A 22,634-nucleotide genomic window follows, 5' to 3' on the forward strand; every position below is an offset into this window, starting at 1 on the left:
AAAACAGTTACCCGAAAATCATAAATTTCCATCCGCACCTTTAAATTCTTTATCCTGCGTACTGTATTCTTCCATCAATAGAAGAAATAAAATTAAAGAATGTTTTTCTGTCAGCACTATTCAATTATTGTAACGTATAAATTACAGCACGAAAGTCATCTAACCTGTCGCTAGCTGAAGGTGAGGATGGAAATACCTGGCTCGGGGGTAACTGTTTAAGCGGTAACGAGGCTCTGACGAGCCTGTGATGCCGCGAAACAGGTACCTCCGAGCCAGATATTTCCATCCGCACCTACAACTAGTGATATATTCTTTTTCTTGCATACCGTATTCTTCAAGTAATAGAAGGCAATAAAACAAATGCTTTTCTTTGAACCACTTCGGGTGTGAGATGAGTGTTTCTTCATAGAATTATACAGGTGATAAAACATTTTACTATATACCGGTATAGACTGTGTCAAAAAATACGGCTTGTATTTCACAAGTAAATACGAAAATGCAGAAAATAAATCCGTATTGTATCTTTTGTATTGTATGTTGAAAGACTACTTTCATTTAATATTTGCAGGACCTGACACAATTCTATAAATAGCGCACACAAAAACTACACTCAGTTCTATTTAAACATTGATAAAATGTTAATACATTGAAGATTTCGTTGATAAAAAACGACAAACAAAAAGATGGAGGTATATAATAAAATGGTCATTATAACAGACATTGTATTCGGCTACGGTGGATTTGCCAGGTCGAATGCCACTCGACACTTGTATGTCTCATGTAATCCGAGCTGGCAAAATTCACTCGAGCCGAGTACAACATCCCAGATCAAGCTACTATTATAATAACCATATTTACTGTGTTTTAAACTACTTAGAACTTGATCTGTTTATAGGAAAATTGGAAATCTAAAGAGTGAACATTGTCCTGAATTGTCTAATACAATAAGTTTAGAAATCATTACTACAGACTTACCGCCTGAGGTCACTCGTTTGCCCACAGGTTCAGCAGTAGCTGTTGGGACTGGATCAACAACAGACGAGGTGGTCGTGGTTTCAGAACCGCCCATGAGATTGTTAAGTAAAGCAGCTTCATGACAGGAAAAATGTTACAGTTATTCAAATAATTTGGCAATGACAGTCATTTAAAGAATTAGCATTAAATTACATAAAAGAGACCTTTCAATAACCGATTTTTTAAGAACTAAGTGTTGACAATCTTTAAAGAAACTAAGGAAAGATAGTCTTTTCATGAACTAAGTAATAACACATATTTAAAGAACCAAGCAAAAACTCACATTTGAAGATTTAATTAATGACAGAGATTTGAAGACTTAATTAATTAAAGACATCTGAAGACTAAATTAATGACAGACTTTTGAAGATTTAATTCATTAAAGACATTTGAAGACTTAATTAATGACTTCATTGGTTTAAACATATTTTATTGCATATCAATATACATAATATCTACATCTCAAATACAAAACTTAACAATATTATATGCAAAAGGGTTGGGTAACAAGTTCTCACAACATTATTACATACCCTCCCCTTAACAAAATTCACTTACATGAGATTTGGCTACAAAATGTGTATTGAAAAAGCTATGCAAAATTTTATATAATTGAAGTTAAAAGAAGAAGGAAAGAGGGAAGAAAGAATAGTAAGAGAAAGTCAAGTTAGATCAAGTACAACATAATGTTTATATTTCGCTTAAAACTAATATTTTAGTGTTTGCTTTCTAGATTTTTATTGTTGGTCTTGTTGTTGCAAAACTAAATCTAGATAAATTTGGACACAAAAGTCACTGTAGTATTTTAATTCTCAAATCGTTTTGTATCTTTAATAAATTTTTGAACACTTCTGAAAATAGTAATATTATCATTTACTGATAAAGAAGGGTTTCCAAAAAGTAATGTTTCTGTACTTAAAGGATGATAGTCCTTGGTTGACTGGAACATAACTATTCTTTGATTTATAAAGTTAGGACACTAAAAAAGATAGTGCTCACAATCTTCAATATAATATCCACAACTACAACTAAATTCGGTAGCTAAATGATTATTAAAAAGATCAAAACACAAGTTGCTGCATTTGTTTCTTAGTCGAGAGTGATAAATTGAATATTTTCGATCTCCAAAGGAATATATCTCCGGTATTTCTGGCGCTTTAAACCGTGTGGTCAATAATAACGTTTTGAAAGCTGATAGGCTTTCTAGTTGTCTTGTTCAATGGGTAGTTCATTCCACAATGAGATAGAAGATGGAATAAATGAACTAGCAAATATTTCGGTACGTCTTCTTAAGATTTCATAATCTTAATTTTTCTTAAGTTATAGGGGTTATTGTCACCGACTACATTATGAAATAAATTACTTAAATATTCTGGGACCATATTATATTTTATTTTATACATTAATATTAATTTTTGATATACCCGTCTTTCGGACAGAGATATCTATCCTATTTCCCTATAGAGATTTTCTAACGGTACTGATCGCGTTGTACCAGTTACAATTCTTGCAGCTTCGTTCTGTAGTTTTTCAAGATTATCTTTTTCAAAATTTGTACAATTATCCCATACGACAGCTGCATATTCTAGCAATGGTCGGAGAAACGATGTATAAATTTGATTCAAAGATTTCCTGCGCAATGAAAATTTCAGTTTGCGCATAATGCCTAAAATTTTTGATGCGGACAGTAATATATTTTCAATGTGTTTATGCCATTTACCATTGCTACTTAAAGTCAAACCAAGATGTTTGTGATCACTAACAAATTTAACTGGAACATTATCAAAAGTAAGATTAATATTGTGTGGCATTACGTTTGAAAAAAGAATTGCCTCTGTTTTATTTGGATTAAAATCTACTAGCCACTGATGAGCCCATTGAAACACAATTAACAGGTCATGGTTTAAAATACCTTCTAAATCTGCAATATTTGCTGCTGTACATGCCAAAGATGTATCATCGGCAAATAGACGGGAAATACTCAATAAATCGTCGACAATATCATTTACATAAATGAGAAATAACAAGGGACCTAACACTGACCCCTGTCGAACTCCAGCCATCACAGTCTTGAAATCTGATTGAGTCGTCCCTATAAAGACATTCTGACAGCGATTTGATAAATAATTTTCAATCCAGTTAAGAACGTTTCCGATTATTCCATTTTCTTGTAATTTGAATAATAAACCTTTGTGCCAGACGCGGTCGAATGCCTTAGAAATATCACAAAATACTATGCAAGTATTCGTTTTCGAGTCTAGTGATTGAGTAATTTGGTGATATATATCGATTAATTGATGAACTGTTGAATGACCTTTCAAAAACCTGACTGATACGAATAAAGTAGCTTATTTTCGTGGAGATAATTGTATACGTATTTATACACCGTTCTTTCGATCAATTTACCTATACAACTTAAGAGAGATATAGGTCTATAGTTGCTAACCGAATGAATATCGCCTTTCTTAAAGAGTGGCATTACCATGGCTTTTTTCCAAATGTTGGGAAAAATACCTTCGTTTAAAGACCTATTAAACAGTAAATATAAAGGTTTGGCTATCGAATATTTAGTATTTTTCAAAACTTTATGAATAGTTAAATCTAAACCTACTGCTTTATTAACCTCAAGATTAGATATTATATCTATAATATCATTTTCTGTAATAATTATATTGGATAACGAATTTTCTGTTCTTTTTCGCATTTCTGGAAGGTTAACATTTCTATCATCAATACTCGAAATAGATACAAAGTAATCATTAAGACATGTCGCTTTACCAACATCAGTAAAGTAAAATTGTTCCGAATTGTCATCATTAACCTTTTTCAGTGGGGGTATTATTTCCGATTTTTTATTTGTTTTTACTAAATAACGTAAGTGTTTCCAGTATTTTTTTTTGATTATTTATCCTGGCCTCAGCAATATTTTCTTCAATATTACTAAAAAACTTTTCTATTGCAGACTTTTTGAGATTATTAACTTTATTTCTAAGTGATTTGAATTTAGTCCAAACTGTAATTTTTTTACTTTTTATTGCTTTAGATCTATGTCGATCTCTGAGTTTAGAGTACTTTCTTATTTCTGAGTCATACCACGGTTTATCACGTGGACGAATCACTATTTCTTTAGATGGAATACAACGTGACATTAGTGAAAGAAAAACCTCATTAAAACAAAATCATGCATCATGAACAGATACCATATTTGACTGTATAAAATCCCAGTTTTCTAAATTTATCAAGTTGTTTAATAACTCGAAATTTGCTCTTTTATAATACCAGATTTTTCTACGAGTACATGTTATATTTTCATCGCATATTTTTATATATAAAAACGTTACTTTATGATCACTTATCTCACTCTCTACGTCAATTACCCCGCTGTAAACATGTTCAATTCCATCAGATATTAATATGGGATCAATAAGAGTTGACGAACTGTCAGTAACCCTAGTCGGTTCTTGGATAACATTTTCAAGACTATTAACTATAACCAGTTGTTTTAAATTGTTTAGATTAGCATTTAATAGGTCCTCATTCAAGTCACCGACTACTGTTAAATTAGACAAAACGTTGTATGCATTTTCTATAAAAATATTAAAATCATTCCAGAAAATAACTGGAGTACCAGGCGGGCGGTATACACTACAAAGTAAACCTTTAAAAGATTTATAGCGAATTTCTAGCCAAATCGCCTGAATTGATGGCTTTTCTAAATCATAACGACGTTTCGACCACAGATTATTTGAGACATGTGTAAGAATTCCACCTGAGTGCGCAGACATATCGCATCTGTAACATGTGAAATGCTCCAAACTAATCACTCACTTCATTTGGTACATTTTCATTTAAATGTGTTTCTGTAAAACAGAGAATGTCAAAATCTAAAAGATTGTCATTTACATAATTCATTTTATTTCTAATACTTCTAAAATTTAAATGGCGAATCGAAAGTGAATTTGACTGCTCCGGGATACTATTGGATTCAGAACTGTCTGGTCCTGAATTTGTTTCTACATCTCCGGCCATTATCACTAGCATTAATACAACCACACCAAAGTTGACAAAATTAAAATTAAGAAACTTAAATGCTAAGAGGCATATTTCAAATGACCTTAGTACACAGTAAACAAGAAAATGGCCAATGTTCATTCGGTAATATTTAAAATATTGCTTCACTTGTGTCCTGTGGGTTTTATTATAAAATAGTCCAATGGACACCCTGTGTGATACTATGCCATTACCCATTAGGTTAGAAAATTCATTAAATCAATACTATAGTTTAGGGTGCATTGGCTATGCAACAAATTTAAATCGCGGAATGCGCAAAAAGCTAACTCTGACGTATAATGTTGTACTATAATGCTAGAATAACTAATATGAGTGATAAGAGAAAGGATAGACAGAGAAAGAAATAACATCTTATTGAAGTAATAGTAGTAAATTGAGATATTATGGTTTGTAGACAATGAACTGCATTAATTAAAACGGAAATAGTGAAATCGCTGACTTAAAAATAACATTCTTAACACATGTGACAATAATATAAAACTTATCATGTCAATTTTGTATATTATGAACAAATGATATATGTTGATGTAATGCATATATTAGATATTACATAAGGAAAATCAGAAAACTTGAAATAACTGTAGCAGATATCACACAAGACGTTACTTGAAGAAATCCAAATAAAGTAAACTGCTTATAATAAATATTGCGATAAACGTTTCTTGAAGAAAATTCAAGCAGAGTAAACTAACTGTAGTAGATATCACATTAGACGTTACTTGAAAAAAGTCCAAACAGAGTAACACTAACTGTAGTAGATATCACATTAGACGTTACTTGAAAAAAAAAAGTTTTAATTCAAACAAAATAAACTAAATGTAGTAGATGTTACATTAGACGTTACTTAAAGAAAATCCAAACAAAATAAACTAACTATAGGAGATATCACATTAGACATTACTTGAGAAAAAATCCAAACAAAGTAAACCACGAAGTTTTACTACTACTACGAAATCTAACACATATCAAAAACATGTGAAAAGATTAATTAACGCATATAATAATAATAATAATAATACTTATAATAATAATAAAAAAAAACCCTGATCTATGAAAACATGTGAAAGTATATAGATTTCACACAATAATCTACATTATGAAGGTAATATGTTACCTTTCATGTCTACATGTAGTTTTGCCGAATGTATCATACTAATTTTCATTTGTATTTTAAAAGAAAAAGCAAATTCTGTGACCTGTCACAGCATTAATACGTAAATACGTTTTTGACTTAATATGATATCTAACCGACAAAATAAGAAACAGAAAAAGAAACGCCAAAAAAAAAAAATAATTCGTATATATACACATATTTACACAACTTGTTTGATTACTACCAACTCAGAGATAAAACTCGTGAGTTTCTTTTTCTCTGAGTTTTTATCCAGCAGAACAAGTTAAACCGTATTACTCAATTACATTGATTTATCTATAACGTTATTCTATACTTAGATATTCTTGAAAAATATGCTAAAGAAAGACATGTTACTAGTGAACTTTAATTAAAATTCACGACATAATGAAATAGGTTTCGTTTTGGCTTTGAATCAAACAAAGCATACTTATAGAGCTTTTGGTCGCAATAGAAGAAAATGAACAGTACTAGACACGATGTTAAAGAAGTACACATAAATAAATAATAAAAATAACAAGATATAGTGAGATGTCTTTTTTGTAATGGCCTGGTATCTACGACGCAGTTGCATAGAATTTCCGCATTTACAAATTTATGTAATAAAAAGTTTTCACATATGAGCTTAAACTCATTTGCCGCGTATTTTATTCATACAAGTAAATATACCAGCCATATGTAATCACGTGATTACTAACTCAGGTAAGACGATTTTGGAGCTTTCATTGACTACCTGTAAGATATTATTGACGAGGTTTTACTACAACTACGTAAACACGCGCATATCAAAAATAATCAATGCAGTCGTGTGAAAATTATTATCTATATCTCCGTGTAGTGACTCATATAAAATGATCTATGAAATCTACGACGTATTTGCATAGAATTTCAAGCACAGTGCCATATTTACAAATTTATGTTAATACAAAATAATAATAAGTTTAAACATAATAACTTTAACCTCATTCGCCGCGTGTTTAATTCATACAGGTAAGTAATCGAGTCATGTGATCACGTGACGGCTAACTCAGGTAATACTATTTTCGAGATTTGATTGGCTACCTGAAATATATTTCCCACGAAGTTTTACTACTGTACTATTAAATCTAGCGCATATCAAAAATATGTGAAAAGATTATAATACCGCATACATGATAATAACATAAAGAAAAAATAAAAAATAAAGATCTATGAAAACATGTGAAATTAATGACAGACATTTGGAGAACTAAAAAGTGGCAGACATGTTATGACATATTATATCAAAAACTGAGTAATGTCAAAAATATAAATAACTAAACAATGACTGGGCCGGCAGTTTCACACAAGAAGAATTTTAAAGTTTCCACTATATACAAATAGTGAAAAGTGCCCTCATTATATATACCTCTGCTGACCATGTTTTTCGAGAAATCAAAATATTTTGAACAATCTTGGTAGAGGGTCACACAAGGACCATTTGTGTGAAACTATTTTAAAAGCAACTGAGCCACACGAGAAGATTTCTTTTTTAATTTTCATTACATACATATAGGGAGACGTGACCACGCCCTCTGGCGGCCATGTGTTTTGACGAATCAGTATAGTTTGAACAATCTTAGTAGAGGGTGACAGAAGGACCATTTGCAAAATCGACTATTGGTTTAGGAGATGTCGTTTGAAGTATTTCTATTTTTCTATTTTTAGCTCTGGCGGCCCCTATGTGCAACCAAGCGGAACCGTTTGAACAACATTGGAAGAGGACCACTGAAAGAACATCCAGGCCAAGTTTTATCAAAGTCCATTCAGTGGTTTTAAGGAGATGTCGTTTAAACACAATTGTTTGACGACGGACGACTTGACGAACGGACGGGCGACGGACACAGCGTGATCACAAAACCCACTTTGTGCTCAGGTGAGCTAAAATTACAGCAAAACTTTATTATTATTATTTGTGTGTGTGTGTTCAGGTTTTACGTCTTTTTCAACAATTTTTCAGTCATATAAACAACGGTGACTACTTGTAGCAGTGAGCACAACTTTACAGTGCTGCCTCACTGGAATATCACGCCGTAGACACGTGACATGCAGAGCGCCAAGCAAGGAAGCTACTAGTACCATTTTTACGTCTTTAGTATGACGCGGCCAGGGATCGAACCCATGACCTCCCGCTCTCGAAGCGGGCACTCTACCACTAGCCCACAGAGGAGGTTAATTATATTTTAGCAAATTTGATTACATATTCTTGGTATTCGTTTGCATCATGTACATGTGCATGTATCCCACAAGACTGAATGAAAGTAGACATTTCTCAAACAATCTGATTCGAATTTCACGTTCAAAGACTTTGGATGGTGCCGAAAGGGCAGCTGCCAAAAAAAAAACAACCTTTTCAGTGGTTTTCAATGTTTAAACGCACTCCAAACCCATTGACATTTTCAAAAGCTATTACAATTTTAATAAAAATGGATAATGAATTTAAAAGGTAATTTCATCATAGATTTAGGTGTTTATTGTAAATTATTATTTTTTACAAGCCGTTCTCGATGTACAAGAACTGGAATTTCAAACTTACTATAATTATGCACTTTTGACTGTACCTGTTGGATATTCATCCTTGTTTTATATAAATGAGAGGTAATTTGATACAATGGCTCTAGTTTACCAATAAAAAACTGTTGATCATTTTATTTCTTTGGAAACCGTACTATGATTTAATAGACATGCGATTTACGGACTATTTTACAGTTTTAATACAATAAGCGACAACACGATTACAAGTAAAAGTATCCTAACATGCAAGTAATTATTTTCCAGCATCCATCAACATACAAATGATCAATACAAATGAAGCCTGCATCCTCTGAAATAAATATTCAAGTTTCATTGAAAACTATTCTTGCCATAGTAACGCACACAGCTACATATCTACAACCGTTCTTAAAAGTCAGTTCTTATTTTACTCAATTGTTTAAACATAGTAAAAAAGGTTTTGTATGATTGTAAAATTAAATGTGGCAGATATTTTGAAAGATTCCCCATGTACAACGGGAATATATACTTGCACGTATATTTTTAAATGTGCATGCACGCAAAGCAGACTTCTGACCCAAATAGTACACCGCAGATATGCAAAGATGCATTTGGTACTCATGGATGTTGTAAGGCCGAGGCGCTGATCAAGGCCTGCAAAATTCACTACTTCCCCAAAATGTAAACCAATAACAGATTTTGCCATCCAAAAGGGTCGATAGTTTGGCGGTCGCTTCAATAGATAATTATCAATAAACTGAAACGTACGGTGCGCCCAACAAGTTATATGTTGAACGTTTCCCCCTAAACGATATATGATGTGCGATGCACGCAACATGATATATGCTGTACGATGTGCCCTATACGATATATAATGTACGATGCGCCCTACATAACACATGATCCACGAAGCGCACTACACGTTGTATGTTGAACGTCCTACACGATATATGCTGTTGACTGCGCCCGACACGATATATATGTACGATGCGCCCTACATGTTATGTGATAAACATTCCATCCTACACGATATATGCTGTACGATGCACCCTTCGTGATATATGCCATACGATGCGCCCTACACGATATATGATAAACGATACGCCCTATATGACATATACTGTACGATGCGCCCTACATGTTATATGCTGTACGATGTGCCTTACATGATATATGATGTACAATGTGCCCTACACGATATATGCTATACGTTGTATCCTACACGCTCTATGTTGTGCGATGCGCCCTAAACGATATGTGAGGTACGATGCACTCTACACGATATATAATGTACAATGCGCCAGACACGATATGTGATGTACGGTGCGTCCTACACAATATATAATGTACGATGCGCCCTACACGATATGTGTTGTACGATGCACCCTACAGATATGATGTACGATGCGCCCTACACGATATGTGTTGTACGATGCGCCCTACACGATATATAATGAACGATGCGCCCTACACGATATATGCTGTATGATGCGCCCTACACGACATATGCTATACGTTGCATCCTACGCGCTATATGCTGTCTGGTATATGCTGTGCGTTAGCCGATGTACTAAGCCAGGAACTCTGTGTATGCTTACAAATAGATCATAGCTGGTAATAAGCGAAGTTTGTGGTATAAACAAACCTGATTCGTCCATCATAACTTGACCTTTTATCACTCGAGCTAATACACTAACCAGCAGTGCCATCATATAAAGTAAACTTCCCATCTTTGAAGGTGAAACTGAACTTGAAAATGAAGGTATTAATTAATAAAAAAAAATCTATGACTATACCGGGATCAACGGTTGTATTGCCAGGAGCTGCCAATGGAATTCCAGCAAGTACGCAGTCAGCAACAAACAGGAATGCTATCGTTCCAAGAACAGTCTTCATCTTGTTGCTGAAAAAAAGTAACTAAATTACGAACAAAATCGTCGCTAATAATTACGATCTATATTTCATTATTTATTATAATAACCCCCGTAACCATCACAATTCGTTATTTCATTGATTACAATTCCATTAATTTATTGTTATAATTCAACAGGTGTATTTTTTTGTTATCATTATATAATAAAATCAAAGCGGGAGTGGTGGTTGGGATTTCGTCTTAATTTATTTTATTGATTTTTTGTTTGTTTTGGGTTTAACGCCGTTTTTAAACAGTTTTTGTGGGCAGCGAAGCGTGACCAAAGATTTACCATAACACAAATTTACAGTCAAAATGCTTATCCGAAACCGAAGAACAAGTAGTTCCATGTCCTCCATAAATTTTACGTAATTCAAGTCTGTTTAACTTTCAGAAAGCTTTTGAGATTCAACTTTATCAAAAACTGCACTGCTTAAGTACAAATTTGCCGTAATCTATATTTTATAACAAAAACAACGCGTATGAAAATGATCATGCTTGCTTTGATCACATGACCAAAACAATTCTTCATCACGTGACCAAAATAAACTATACATAACCTACGAAAATATAGTATAGTAGGCTACTTCAGCACCATCCGCGTACATCTATAATCGGTACTAAAACCAAGTTGCGTCTTTGGTGAACGTTTTAAATTAAACCTCAGTTCCTGCTAGAAAAGTTAGTCGAAATTTTATTATCGTAACAACACCAAAGAGCTTGTTTTGATCACATGATCAGAAAACATCTTACTAGCACGGCGTGAGTTCTATTTTCGGATAAAATTGCACCCAAGCATCCGTTGAACTTTAATTGTAGCGTAGAAATGGGTTTATGGAAAGATATATTGCATGAAATCAACAGAAGAGGTGTTAGCCTATTTATTTTTCATAGAGAAAGATACGATCATTTCATAATATTTACGTAGATAATTTTTATTTGCACGACTTGGGAAAATAATTGCAGCCGTAACGGAGGGGGCGAAAAATTCGTACCTGTTTCCCGAAAATACGATCGTATATATATGCACTTCAATTTGATTTAATATTACATTCCAGCTGGTGTTTGTGACTGACATATCATTAAAGAGTATAATTAATTCGAAAGAAACATTATTTTTAACAAATCCGCCTTTTTAATCGACGGTAGATTTGCGGTGTTTTCGTCCCCAAATATTCACGTTCTGGCGTACGATTTCTTCTCGGATAATTATACAATAGCGGGATTTGGAAAATTGCAATGAAATAATTTGAGATCATTCAAACAAAGTTGGAAAAATTCCAGTTTTTAATATTTGAATTTGAACAATAAAATTCGTAAAAATATCCTCTGGGTGCATAGAATGCAGCCAAGAAGAATAAGCAGCTAGACTCGGTTTGATTGAGACTGTTCATGAGTCTCAGAGAGGTAATGAAATGTGCCCCTAGCGCCAGCTTAAGCAGAACTTTGTTAGACATATGTTGAATGGACTTCATGATCCCAAAGGACCAGAAAATATAACAACACTAAAACATGCATATTGGCATGATTATGAGGCACATTATATTAATCTACAGCTGAAAATTGACTAAATGCAACCCGAAGATCATTATGTGTGCTGATATTGGAGATAGTAGTAGTTGTTTTGGTTGTTTTAAAATTGAATGAAACAATTAATTTCATTGTAAATATTCTTTTATGGTTGTTTTTAGTTTAAGAACTATTCTGAAGTGTCTTTTATCTATGTAATTTATGTATAATATATTCATAGCCTGCTTTTACCAAAATGAGATCTCATTTGGAAAAACAATCACCTGTCAATGTCACAGGGGCCTGAACATGGAAAACCCGTTTCTGATTAATAACTTGAGGACCACTTGACCCAGAATGTTGAAACTTATAGGATAATTGGACATGCAGCGTAGGTGACCCCTGTAGATTTTGGATTCACTCGATCAAAAATCAAGTTCACAGGGGCCTGAACATGGAACACGGTTTACTTGAGAACCATTTGACCCAGAATTTTGTAACTTCATAGGGTGATTGGACATGCCAAGTAGATGATCTCTATTGTAGCCAAACATTAGTGTCTCTTTGTCTTTCGCTCCTATCCTCTACTGACTTCTTGCCTAGTACGACAATGCATTGGGGTACTAGGGAGACATGGGCATCTTCTAATTTGAAATTTAATTGTCCTCATTCGAAGGAGGAGGGGTATATTGTAAATATTAATGTTTGATGATGGATGTTGGTCGGTCTGTAGACAAATCAGTTTCCGGATGATAACTGGAGAACGCTTGGGCCTAGGATCATGAGATCGGGAGATTTGTCATGACCAGCAAATGACCCCTATTGGTTTTGAGTTCAGTAGGTCAAAGGTCAATATCACATTGACAATAGAACTTTTTGCCAGAAAACTAGATTACCCTTTGGTCTAAGATTACATTTGATACTGAGGTCATTTAAGACTGGTAAATGACCCATGATTATTGATTTAAGATCAATACGTTAATTGTCCAGTACGCAGTGACCAAATAATTTCTGTTCCTTGTCAGTTAAGTCATGCAAGTGTTCTACAAGCTCTTGTTATAACTAGAATCTCCAAATAACACATAATTATCAATTAGTCACATTTTGCTCACATTTACTGTTATTCCCCTTGTTCCGGTTAAAGCTGGGTGTTTCCCATTGATTTGTTTAAAAAACACTTATAATTCAAAAAAGGTTTTGAGCAAAATTAACCAAACCTGACAAAAATTTTAATAAGCACACGAGCTTTGCTCATATATTATTTTATCCCCCTTGACACAGTAAAAGCAAAGTTTTACCCCTTGATTTTGGTAAAAGAAAGGTTGAAAATGCTTATTAATCAAAAGTAGTTTAACTAGAATCACCAAACTTAAGCTAACTGTTCATGCCCATTACCAAAAGCTGTCAACAGCTGCCCACATCAGTCCTCTCAGTGCTTTGATTCAGTTATGCAACGGCGGGCAGTTAACCAAACCAGTGTTCCTGGATTCTGAACCAGTAAAATCCTGTTCTCCGCAAGTAACTGCCAGCTGCCCCACATGAATCAAAGGTGGAGGAGGAATGATATCAGACACAGTGTCTTGTATCAAATCGTCACGGAGAACATACGCCCCGCCCGGGAATCGAACTCACGACCCCGCGATCCGTAGGTCTGCGCTCTCCCTACTGAGCTAAGCGGGTGGGTTTTAGTATTTTATTTTCGTCGATGGGATGAAGGCAAACGTAAGTAGTAAGATGTATCCTAGAACAGATAGACGCATGCGAAAAGCAAAAGTAAATATTACTCCGTGCACAACAAAAGACTGTAAAAAGTGCCACTCCGTGTTCCTTTTATTTGGCGTCACGGTAATATCAGTATGCCTAATCATGTGATCACGCTACGTCATTTTGAGCTCGAAAGTGAAAGTGGAAAGGTAAACAAAAAATATAAATCAGGGCGTATGTTTTTTATTGAATATACCGTGTTAATATCATGCACATGATTCGAAACCTATTTGAAAGTGCTACCCCCGGTACTACGATTTCCCCACCAAAACCTTCTCGTTTTAACGCTATTCCTGTTCAACCACTTTCGACATTGTGCGCTCATTGTGCAAGTCCATTGAACAGGAATAACGTTAAAACGAGAAGCACTATTTTATTGCAGTAGCGTATGAATTTACGCATTCATTCACCAGGAGTAATTTTCCAGCATCGGTAGAAACACGGCAAAATCCAATCCGGCATACATGAGGTTGCATTCAGAAAATGATTTTAATCGAAATCTTTCAGAATCGTATTGTTAAACGTGAATAAAAATCTTAAATATTTTTCCTGCAATACTTATTGAGGTCCTTTATCTATTGTACCTTGCGTTCCGGTAGGGTAGCATAAATGACTTCACTTGCAAATTCACGTTCCATGCACGTTACCTTACAGTGGAACACAAAGTTTTCATTTATGTAACCATAAGAAAGGTTATTCAGAAATGATGACTGTTCTAATAGTGTGTTAATGTATTATAATACATAACATTAAAATACAGATCGTCATTTCTTTTCGACGTACCTCCGAAGCTAATTTTGAATCGGAATGATATAAAGAAACTGTGTACACTTATTTCTCATACACTGTGTAGGTATAAGGCACGAAAAATAACTCAGACACCGACGTCTACGCACCCCCAAGTTATTCCGCGGAACGTGTTACTTCCCGTATTTTAACGCTGTTAAACACAACTCAGCTGATGTCACGTCGACCTACTGTATTTAGTGCCATATATGCGCCATGAAATAGTACTTCTCTATCTCATCCACTTATTTACATAAAAGATGTATAAGAATCGAAATAATATATAACAGAACCATGTTTTAACATATCCTAACAATTCTTATCGGTTATATACGCTGCATGTATAATTTCAGCAAGCGTATATGGAACCTCGTCGAATTTCGATATGTTAAAACATGGTCTGCTGTATGTAATTTCTTTAAAAAAAAAGACAAATATCAAACAGGGAATGCCACATACCAAAAACGCAGCCTCCCCAAAACGAAACCCACAGCACGCAGACGTGCACACCATAAACACACACACACACACACACACACACACACACACGCACACGTACACATACAAAGCCAACACAAGAAGACAAAACGAACAAACAAAGGAACACAGTGGGGCACCACCTTGGAACGGTCAATGGCAAAAACACCACTGGGGAGCTTAAACCGGCTTATGGTGCGCACCCAACCTCACTCTTACCCCCACCATGTTCCAAAGACACGGGACAGTGTAAATAAAAGTAATCCCCTCCAGGTGAATCTCTAACACACGTAATGGAAACAAAAAGGCATGGCATGTAAAACACAAAAATGCTCGTGTATAAATATATAAAAAGCAAACCTTTAGAACCAAAAACGTATGTACTCAATGCCTTTTCCGAAGACAGAGCAACAAGAGAAACACCCTTAAGGGCCCGACAAAACAAGCCAGAAGACAGATATCAAAACAGTTCAGTCCTGGTAGGATTTAAAAACTGCTTATCATAGGGTCCTCCCCCTCTTCCGTCAGACACAATCAAAGAGGGAAGCGTAGTGTCCAACTGTAAACGGGTTGAACACTAAATATGCGGTATGTCTCAAAACAGTTGGGTCGTAACCTCTTTTAATAAAACGTTTTATAATTTTACCAAATACATTTGGAAAATTACCATGACCCAAGATCTTATGAAATTTGTAAACCACATCCCCATAAAAAACGGGGTTAGAAATACCTTCTCGCAGAAGTGTCTTTAAATTACTTTTGAATTTTAAAACTAAATTAGAATTACGCTAAATATTTACGCAATTTGTAATAACGGTAGGCTTGCTGAAGAAGTTTACTTGTAATATATTGATTACGTTCATTGAAATGCTTGACATGACTACACGCTCTGGCTAACCGAATTTATTGAGAAATATATACCCCATATAGCCTGAGGTACATCCCCATCCAAATGGGGAAACAATACTAAAATTACAATCATCCCTCTTGTCATAAATTTTGGTATGTATAATATTGTCATAAATACACGGGTACTAAACAGTGCCTGCGGTACTGACTGTGCCGACGAGGATTGAAGGCACTTCGCTTCCTGTACCGCAGGTACTTCGTCAATGTTTACAAAACGAGCGAGATCGGTGAGTGATTTTTGTCATTTTGTTACTGCATGGAGTATTTTTTCAAAAATCGGGGAATGTAGCGGGGTGTAGATGTATCTTATCTACATATCCATGCTAAAATTTGTGGCAAATGATCAATTTCCTAGAAACGTAAGGACAAATAAGTTGAGATTGAAACGTGATTTTTTCACATCAGTGACTGTTTAGACTCGATTTCTTTTCGCTGACCCAAACGATGTCGTCTCTGCCGTCGTAAATTATATTTATAAATGACATGTGATCTGCTAAAACATAAAATTTGTCCAGAAAATTCCGAATTTGAACGTTATGCCACTTTTGGAAAAGTGCCGCAGGCATTTTGACGATGCCGCAGCCCCTTCGAGGTGCCGCAGGCACTTTCAGAAAGTATCGGGACATAAATTTGGCCGAAACTAGACAAACAGACAAATGGAAGAACAGAGAAACAACATTTCCTTCAAGAAAACGAAAAGAAAAACGGGTGTGGAATAGTATGCAGTGGAATGCAAGTCAACTGGAGTCAGGTACCCTCATATTGTCGCATTTCAGAAAGTGGTCCGCAGAACAAAAACCCTACTTTCGTTTTCACGTAAAACAACTCGAAAACAAGCGAATATTAGCATGAAAAGTGTCCTATTTTATGTAAAATTAATTCCACGAGTGGAATGATGCCCATTTGGCTCCCGATTTATGCGAAAATGCGCGAAGAATAGAAAACTTAAGATCTATTTATTAGGGACTTCTTTCGACTACACCTACACCACGGAAGCACATTTTTGACCAGATTACTGCATTATAACCTCTGCCACGAGATAGGTAGGTAGCTGTCAGGATACTTCAAGAAATTATCGTGATAAAGCGAAGTTTTCTAATAAGAGTCTCAATAGTCAGAAGTTTCCTGTAAATATTATTGCGATGATTCACATTATAATCTCGATACCATTTGTGTAAGAGCCCATTGTGGACAGCTGACATTTACAAGCTAGACAGTTATTACGGTATAAAATCAGAAACTATATCTATGTTTGTGAAATTTTCTGTAGTTATTTTAATAGCCTAACGTTTCCTGGAAATATTTAGTATATATCTACAAAAAAAAAATATTTTAAAAATGTTTTCAGAAAAAAGGAGAACTTAATAAGTATAGCTCATAAACGATCAAACGGGAGAAATTTCCAATTTTAATAGTTTTTACATGTACGTAAAAACCTATTTTATTCCCAGCAAACAAAACTTTAAAAAAAAAACAACAACAACAACAAATCGAGCAGCATAGGGTTTTTATTCTGCGGACCGCTTTCTGAAATGCGGCAATATGAGGGTACCTGACTTCAGTTGACTTGCATTCCACTACATACTATACAACACCCGTTTTTCTTTTCGTTTTCTTGAAGGAAATGTTGTTTCTCTGTTCTTCCATCTGTCTAGTTTCGGCCAAATTTATGTCCCGATACTTTCTGAAAGTGCCTGCGGCACCTCGAAGGGGCTGCGGCATCGTCAAAATGCCTGCGGCACTTTTCCAAAAGTGGCATAGCGTTCAAATTCGGAATTTTCTGGACAAATTTTATGTTTTAGCAGATCACATGTCATTTATAAATATAATTTACGACGGCAGAGACGACATCGTTTGGGTCAGCGAAAAGAAATCGAGTCTAAACAGTCACTGATGTGAAAAAATCACGTTTCAATCTCAACTTATTTGTCCTTACGTTTCTAGGAAATTGATCATTTGCCACAAATTTTAGCATGGATATGTAGATAAGATACATCTACACCCCGCTACATTCCCCGATTTTTGAAAAAATACTCCATGCAGTAACAAAATGACAAAAAATGACAAAAATCACTCACCGATCTCGCTCGTTTTGTAAACATTGACGAAGTACCTGCGGTACAGGAAGCGAAGTGCCTTCAATCCTCGTCGGCACAGTCAGTACCGCAGGCACTGTTTAGTACCCGTGAAATAGGGAGATGTAAATCTAAAAATGAAGCATCAGTATATGAACTGTTAGTTTTAATTAACTGAAGCTCCCTATGATAAATAGTACCCACCAATTGACCAAAAAACGGATTATCCATATTTAGACTATCATCCAGATAGCGTGATGTATTATTAAATGCAGTTATAATATCTGCCTACGTATCTGGAGAAAGGCTCAACATAAAGTCTCTTTAAGACTTGCGTATGGGTATTTTAAGTCTTTGCAAAATTTCCTATTATACGTACAACACAAAATACCATACTGACATCTTGAAGAGAAACGTGTATTATATTGACAGACTTGGCGGTGATTACTCTCTTGTCTATTGAACATGCTGATAGTAAAAGTGAGGTTGGGTTCGCACAATAAACCGGTTTAAGCTCGCCGGTGGTGTTTTTGTCACTGGCCGTTCCGAGGCGGTGCCCCACTGTGTTCATTTATTTGTTCATTTTGTCCTTGTGTGTTTGCTTTGTATGCTGGTAGTGTGCACTACTGCCTACTGTGAGTTGCGTTTTGGGGAGGTTGCGTTTTTGGAACATGGCATTCACTGTGTGATATTTATCCTTGTTCTTTTGGAGTGGTACATACTGACAGAAGGGTACACATTCTTGAAAAGGTGCATACTGACTAAAAGATGCTTTATATTGATATAACAGTCTTACAACGGTACATACTGACAGAAAGGTGCATTATATTGACAGTCTTGCAGCGGTACATACTGACTGAAAGGTGCATTATATTGACAGTTGACGTGGTGCATTTTAAACGAAAGGTGTATTATACTGACAGTCTTGGAGCGGTGCATACTGACTGAAAGGTGCATTATATGGACAGTCTAAGGGTGGTGCATACTGACAGAAGTGTGTTATATTGACGTTTTTGGAGCAGTGCATATTGACATAAAGGTGAATTATATGGACAATCTTGGAGAGGTACATACTGACAGAAAGGTCATTTTATTCACAATCTTAGAGCGGTGCATACTGACTGAAAGATGAATTATAATGATAGTCTTAGAAAGGTGTATACTGACTGAAAAGTACATTATATTGACAATCTTTGAGAGGTGCATACTGACAGAAAAGTGTATTATATTGACAGTCTTAGAGCGGTGCATACTGACTGAAAGGTGTATTATATGGACAGTATTGGAGCGGTGCATACTGACAGAAGGGTGTATCATATTGACAGTCTTAGAGCGGTGCATACTGACTGAAAGGTGTATTATATGGTCAGTCTTGGAGCAGTGCATACTGGAAGAAAGGTGCATTATACTGACAGACGCGGAGCGATGCATACTGACGGAAAAGTGCATTACATTGACAGTTACTGATTGAAATATGCATTATATGGAAAGGTGCATTATATTGACAGACTTGGAGCGGTGCATACTGACTGAAAGGTGCATTATATTGACGGTATTAGAGAGGTGCATACTGACTTAAAGATGCACAATATTGACGGTCTTGGGGAGGTGCATATAGACCGAAAGGAGCATTATACTGGCGGTCTTGGAGCGGTGCTTCCTGACTGTTTTTGTTTGTGTTCGGGTTTAACGTCTATTCAACAAAGGTGCATTATGCTGATAGACTTGAAGCAGTGCATACTGACAGAAAGATGCATTATACTGACAGTCTTCGTCCGGTGCATACTGACTGAAAAGTGCATTATAATGACAGACTTAGACAGGTGTATACTGAATGAAAAGTGCATATATTGACAGTCTTGGAGAGGTGCATACTGACTGAAAGGAGCATTATATTGGCGGTTTTGGGGAGGTGCACACTTATTGAAAGGTGCATTATACTGACAGACTTGGAGCAGTGCATACTGACAGAAAGGTGCATTATACTGATAGTCTTCAACCGGTGCATGCTGACTGAAAGTGCATTATAATTACAGTCTTATAGAGGTGTATACTGAATGAAAAGTGCATTATATTGACAGTCTTGGAGCGGTGCATACTGACAGAAAGTTGCATTATATTTACAGTCTTGGAGAGGTGCATACTGACTGAAAGGAGGATTATATTAACAGTCTTGGAGAGGTGCATACTGACTGAAGGGAGCATTATATTGACAGTCTTGGAGAGGTGCATACTGACTGAAGGGAGCATTATATTGACAGTCTTGGAGAGGTGCATACTGACTGAAGGGAGCATTATATTGACAGTCTTGGAGAGGTGCATACTGACTGAAAGGAGCATTATATTGACAGTCTTGGAGCGGTGCATACTGACAGAAAAGTGCATCATACGGACACACTTGGAGCGATGGATACTGACAGAAAGGTGCATTATATGGGCAGTCTTGGCCCGGTGCATACTGACTGAAAGATGCATTATATCGACAGTCTTCGACTAGTGGATACTGACAGAAGGCTGCATTATATGAACAGTCTTTTGAGCAGTGTATTCCGAGAGAAAAGTGCAGAGTAAACTTCGATTTGCCAATATAGTTGTTTTATTAGGGAAAAAGAGCAAAGACGGAGAAATGCGCACAGGCGATGTCACCGTGGTGTTTATAACAGATTTGTACAGGCTTATATAAAAATATTGGATAGAATTGAATTTGTTTTTACATTAAATTGGCAAAGCTGTTTGGTTTAATAAAAGTTATAATATATTAGTCCGTTTTTGTGATGTTACAAAAGTTTTAAAAAATCGATCCGAGAGGTGAGTAAGAGGACTTGATTAGCAAACCTGATTGAAAGTAATCGTTTAAACGACTATGTAGTTATATCAATTAACCATCAATCCTTGGGTAAAAAAAAATGTGTGTATGCTAAATATTCGTGATCGGAATACATTAGTATGATATGATTAATTAAGTATTAGTCCTTAATTACACACAAAAGGAAAGATAGACACATCTGTCTTTTTTCAGACCGTTTTGCTGAAGAAAAAAAAAACAGCCAATAATTTTATCTTAAATATATTGCTTGTTTTTTATCACATTTTGCGTGTTATGTGAAAGAAAAAAAATAAGGATGGTAAAAACACGTTCTAAAAACGTAGCCTCCCTAAATGTAAACCCAGCAGTCCGCGTGCAAGACAAACACAAATACCCACACCCACACATAGCAAACCGTACAAAAATGGAACACAGTGGGGCACCGCCTTGGAATTGTCAGTGGCAAAACCACTTCTTAAACAGAAATAGTATGTCGCGCCATTCTTTCAAGACTATTTCCAGAATACAATCGGAGTTGGTTACTTTTTATGCCCCCGAAGGGAGGCATATAGTTTTTGAACCGTCTGTCGGTCTGTCCGCAATTTTCGTGTTCGGTCCATATCTTTGTCATCCATGGATGGATTTTCAAATAACTTGGCATGAATGTGTACCACAGTAAGACAACGTGTCGCGCGCAAGACCAGGTCCGTAGCTCAAAGGTCAAGGTCACACTTAGACGTTAAAGGTCATTTTTCATGACAGTGCATTGATGGGCGTGTCCGGTCCATATCTTTGTCATCCATGGATGGATTTTCAAGTAACTACGCATAAATGTGTGGCACAGTAAGACGACGTGTCGCGCGCAAGACCCAGGTCTGTAGCTCAAAGGTCAAGGTCACACTTAGACGTTAAAGGTCATATTTCATGATAGTGCACTGATGGGCGTGTCCGGTCCATATCTTTGTCATTCATGCATGGATTTTAAAATTATTGGGCATGAATATGTACCACAGTAAGAGGACGTGTCAAGTGCAAGACACAGGTCCGTAGCTCAAAAGTCAAGGTCACACTAAGACGTTAAAGGTCATATTTCATGATAGTGTAATGATGGGCGTGTCCGGTTCATATCTTTGTCATTTATGCATGGATTTTAAAATAACTACGCATGAATGTGTGGCACAGTAAGACGACGTGTCGCGCGCAAGACCCAGGTCCGTAGGTCAAAGGTCCTAAACTCTAACATCGGTCATACCTATTCATTCAAAGTGCCATCGGGGGCATGTGTCATCCTATGGAGACAGCTCTTGTTAAGATATGGTTCTTTCATAACATGAGTGCGGATATTATGTTAATTAACTGTACATACTATAAGTTGTTAGTAATGCTATTTGTACGTATTAATTAGTTTTGTTTGTTTTTGGTTTAACGCATTTCAGTCAGTTGTTCCTAGGTTCTGTAACAGTAAAAAGTTGTTCTCCGCAAATAACTACAAACTTCCCCGCATAATCAGAAGTGGAGGATAAATAATTTCAGACACAAAGTCTTTTATCAAATCGCCGCGGAGAACATACGGCCCGCCCGGGGATGGAATTCTAGACCCCGCCATCCGTAATCTGCGCGGATTACATTATTTAATGTTAGTTATTCAGATATCTGAGACTATCAAAA

At 35.8% G+C, this 22,634-nt stretch overlaps 1 protein-coding gene across 1 annotated transcript in view; it reads right to left on the reverse strand.

Moving 5' to 3' along the window:
• LOC123531382 (uncharacterized) overlaps positions 1 to 22,634 on the reverse strand; it is a 61,669-nt gene that overhangs the window by 35,020 nt on the left and 4,015 nt on the right. Inside the window, exons 2-3 of the mRNA XM_053517802.1 lie at positions 10,525 to 10,631; positions 976 to 1,089 (exon numbers count right to left, since the gene is read on the reverse strand). Coding sequence (XP_053373777.1) covers positions 976 to 1,089; positions 10,525 to 10,631 — 221 coding nt within the window. The remainder of the gene's footprint in view (positions 1 to 975; positions 1,090 to 10,524; positions 10,632 to 22,634) is intronic.

Source organism: Mercenaria mercenaria, chromosome 11, assembly GCF_021730395.1.
Source record: "Mercenaria mercenaria strain notata chromosome 11, MADL_Memer_1, whole genome shotgun sequence".
NCBI classification, from domain to species: domain Eukaryota; kingdom Metazoa; phylum Mollusca; class Bivalvia; order Venerida; family Veneridae; genus Mercenaria; species Mercenaria mercenaria.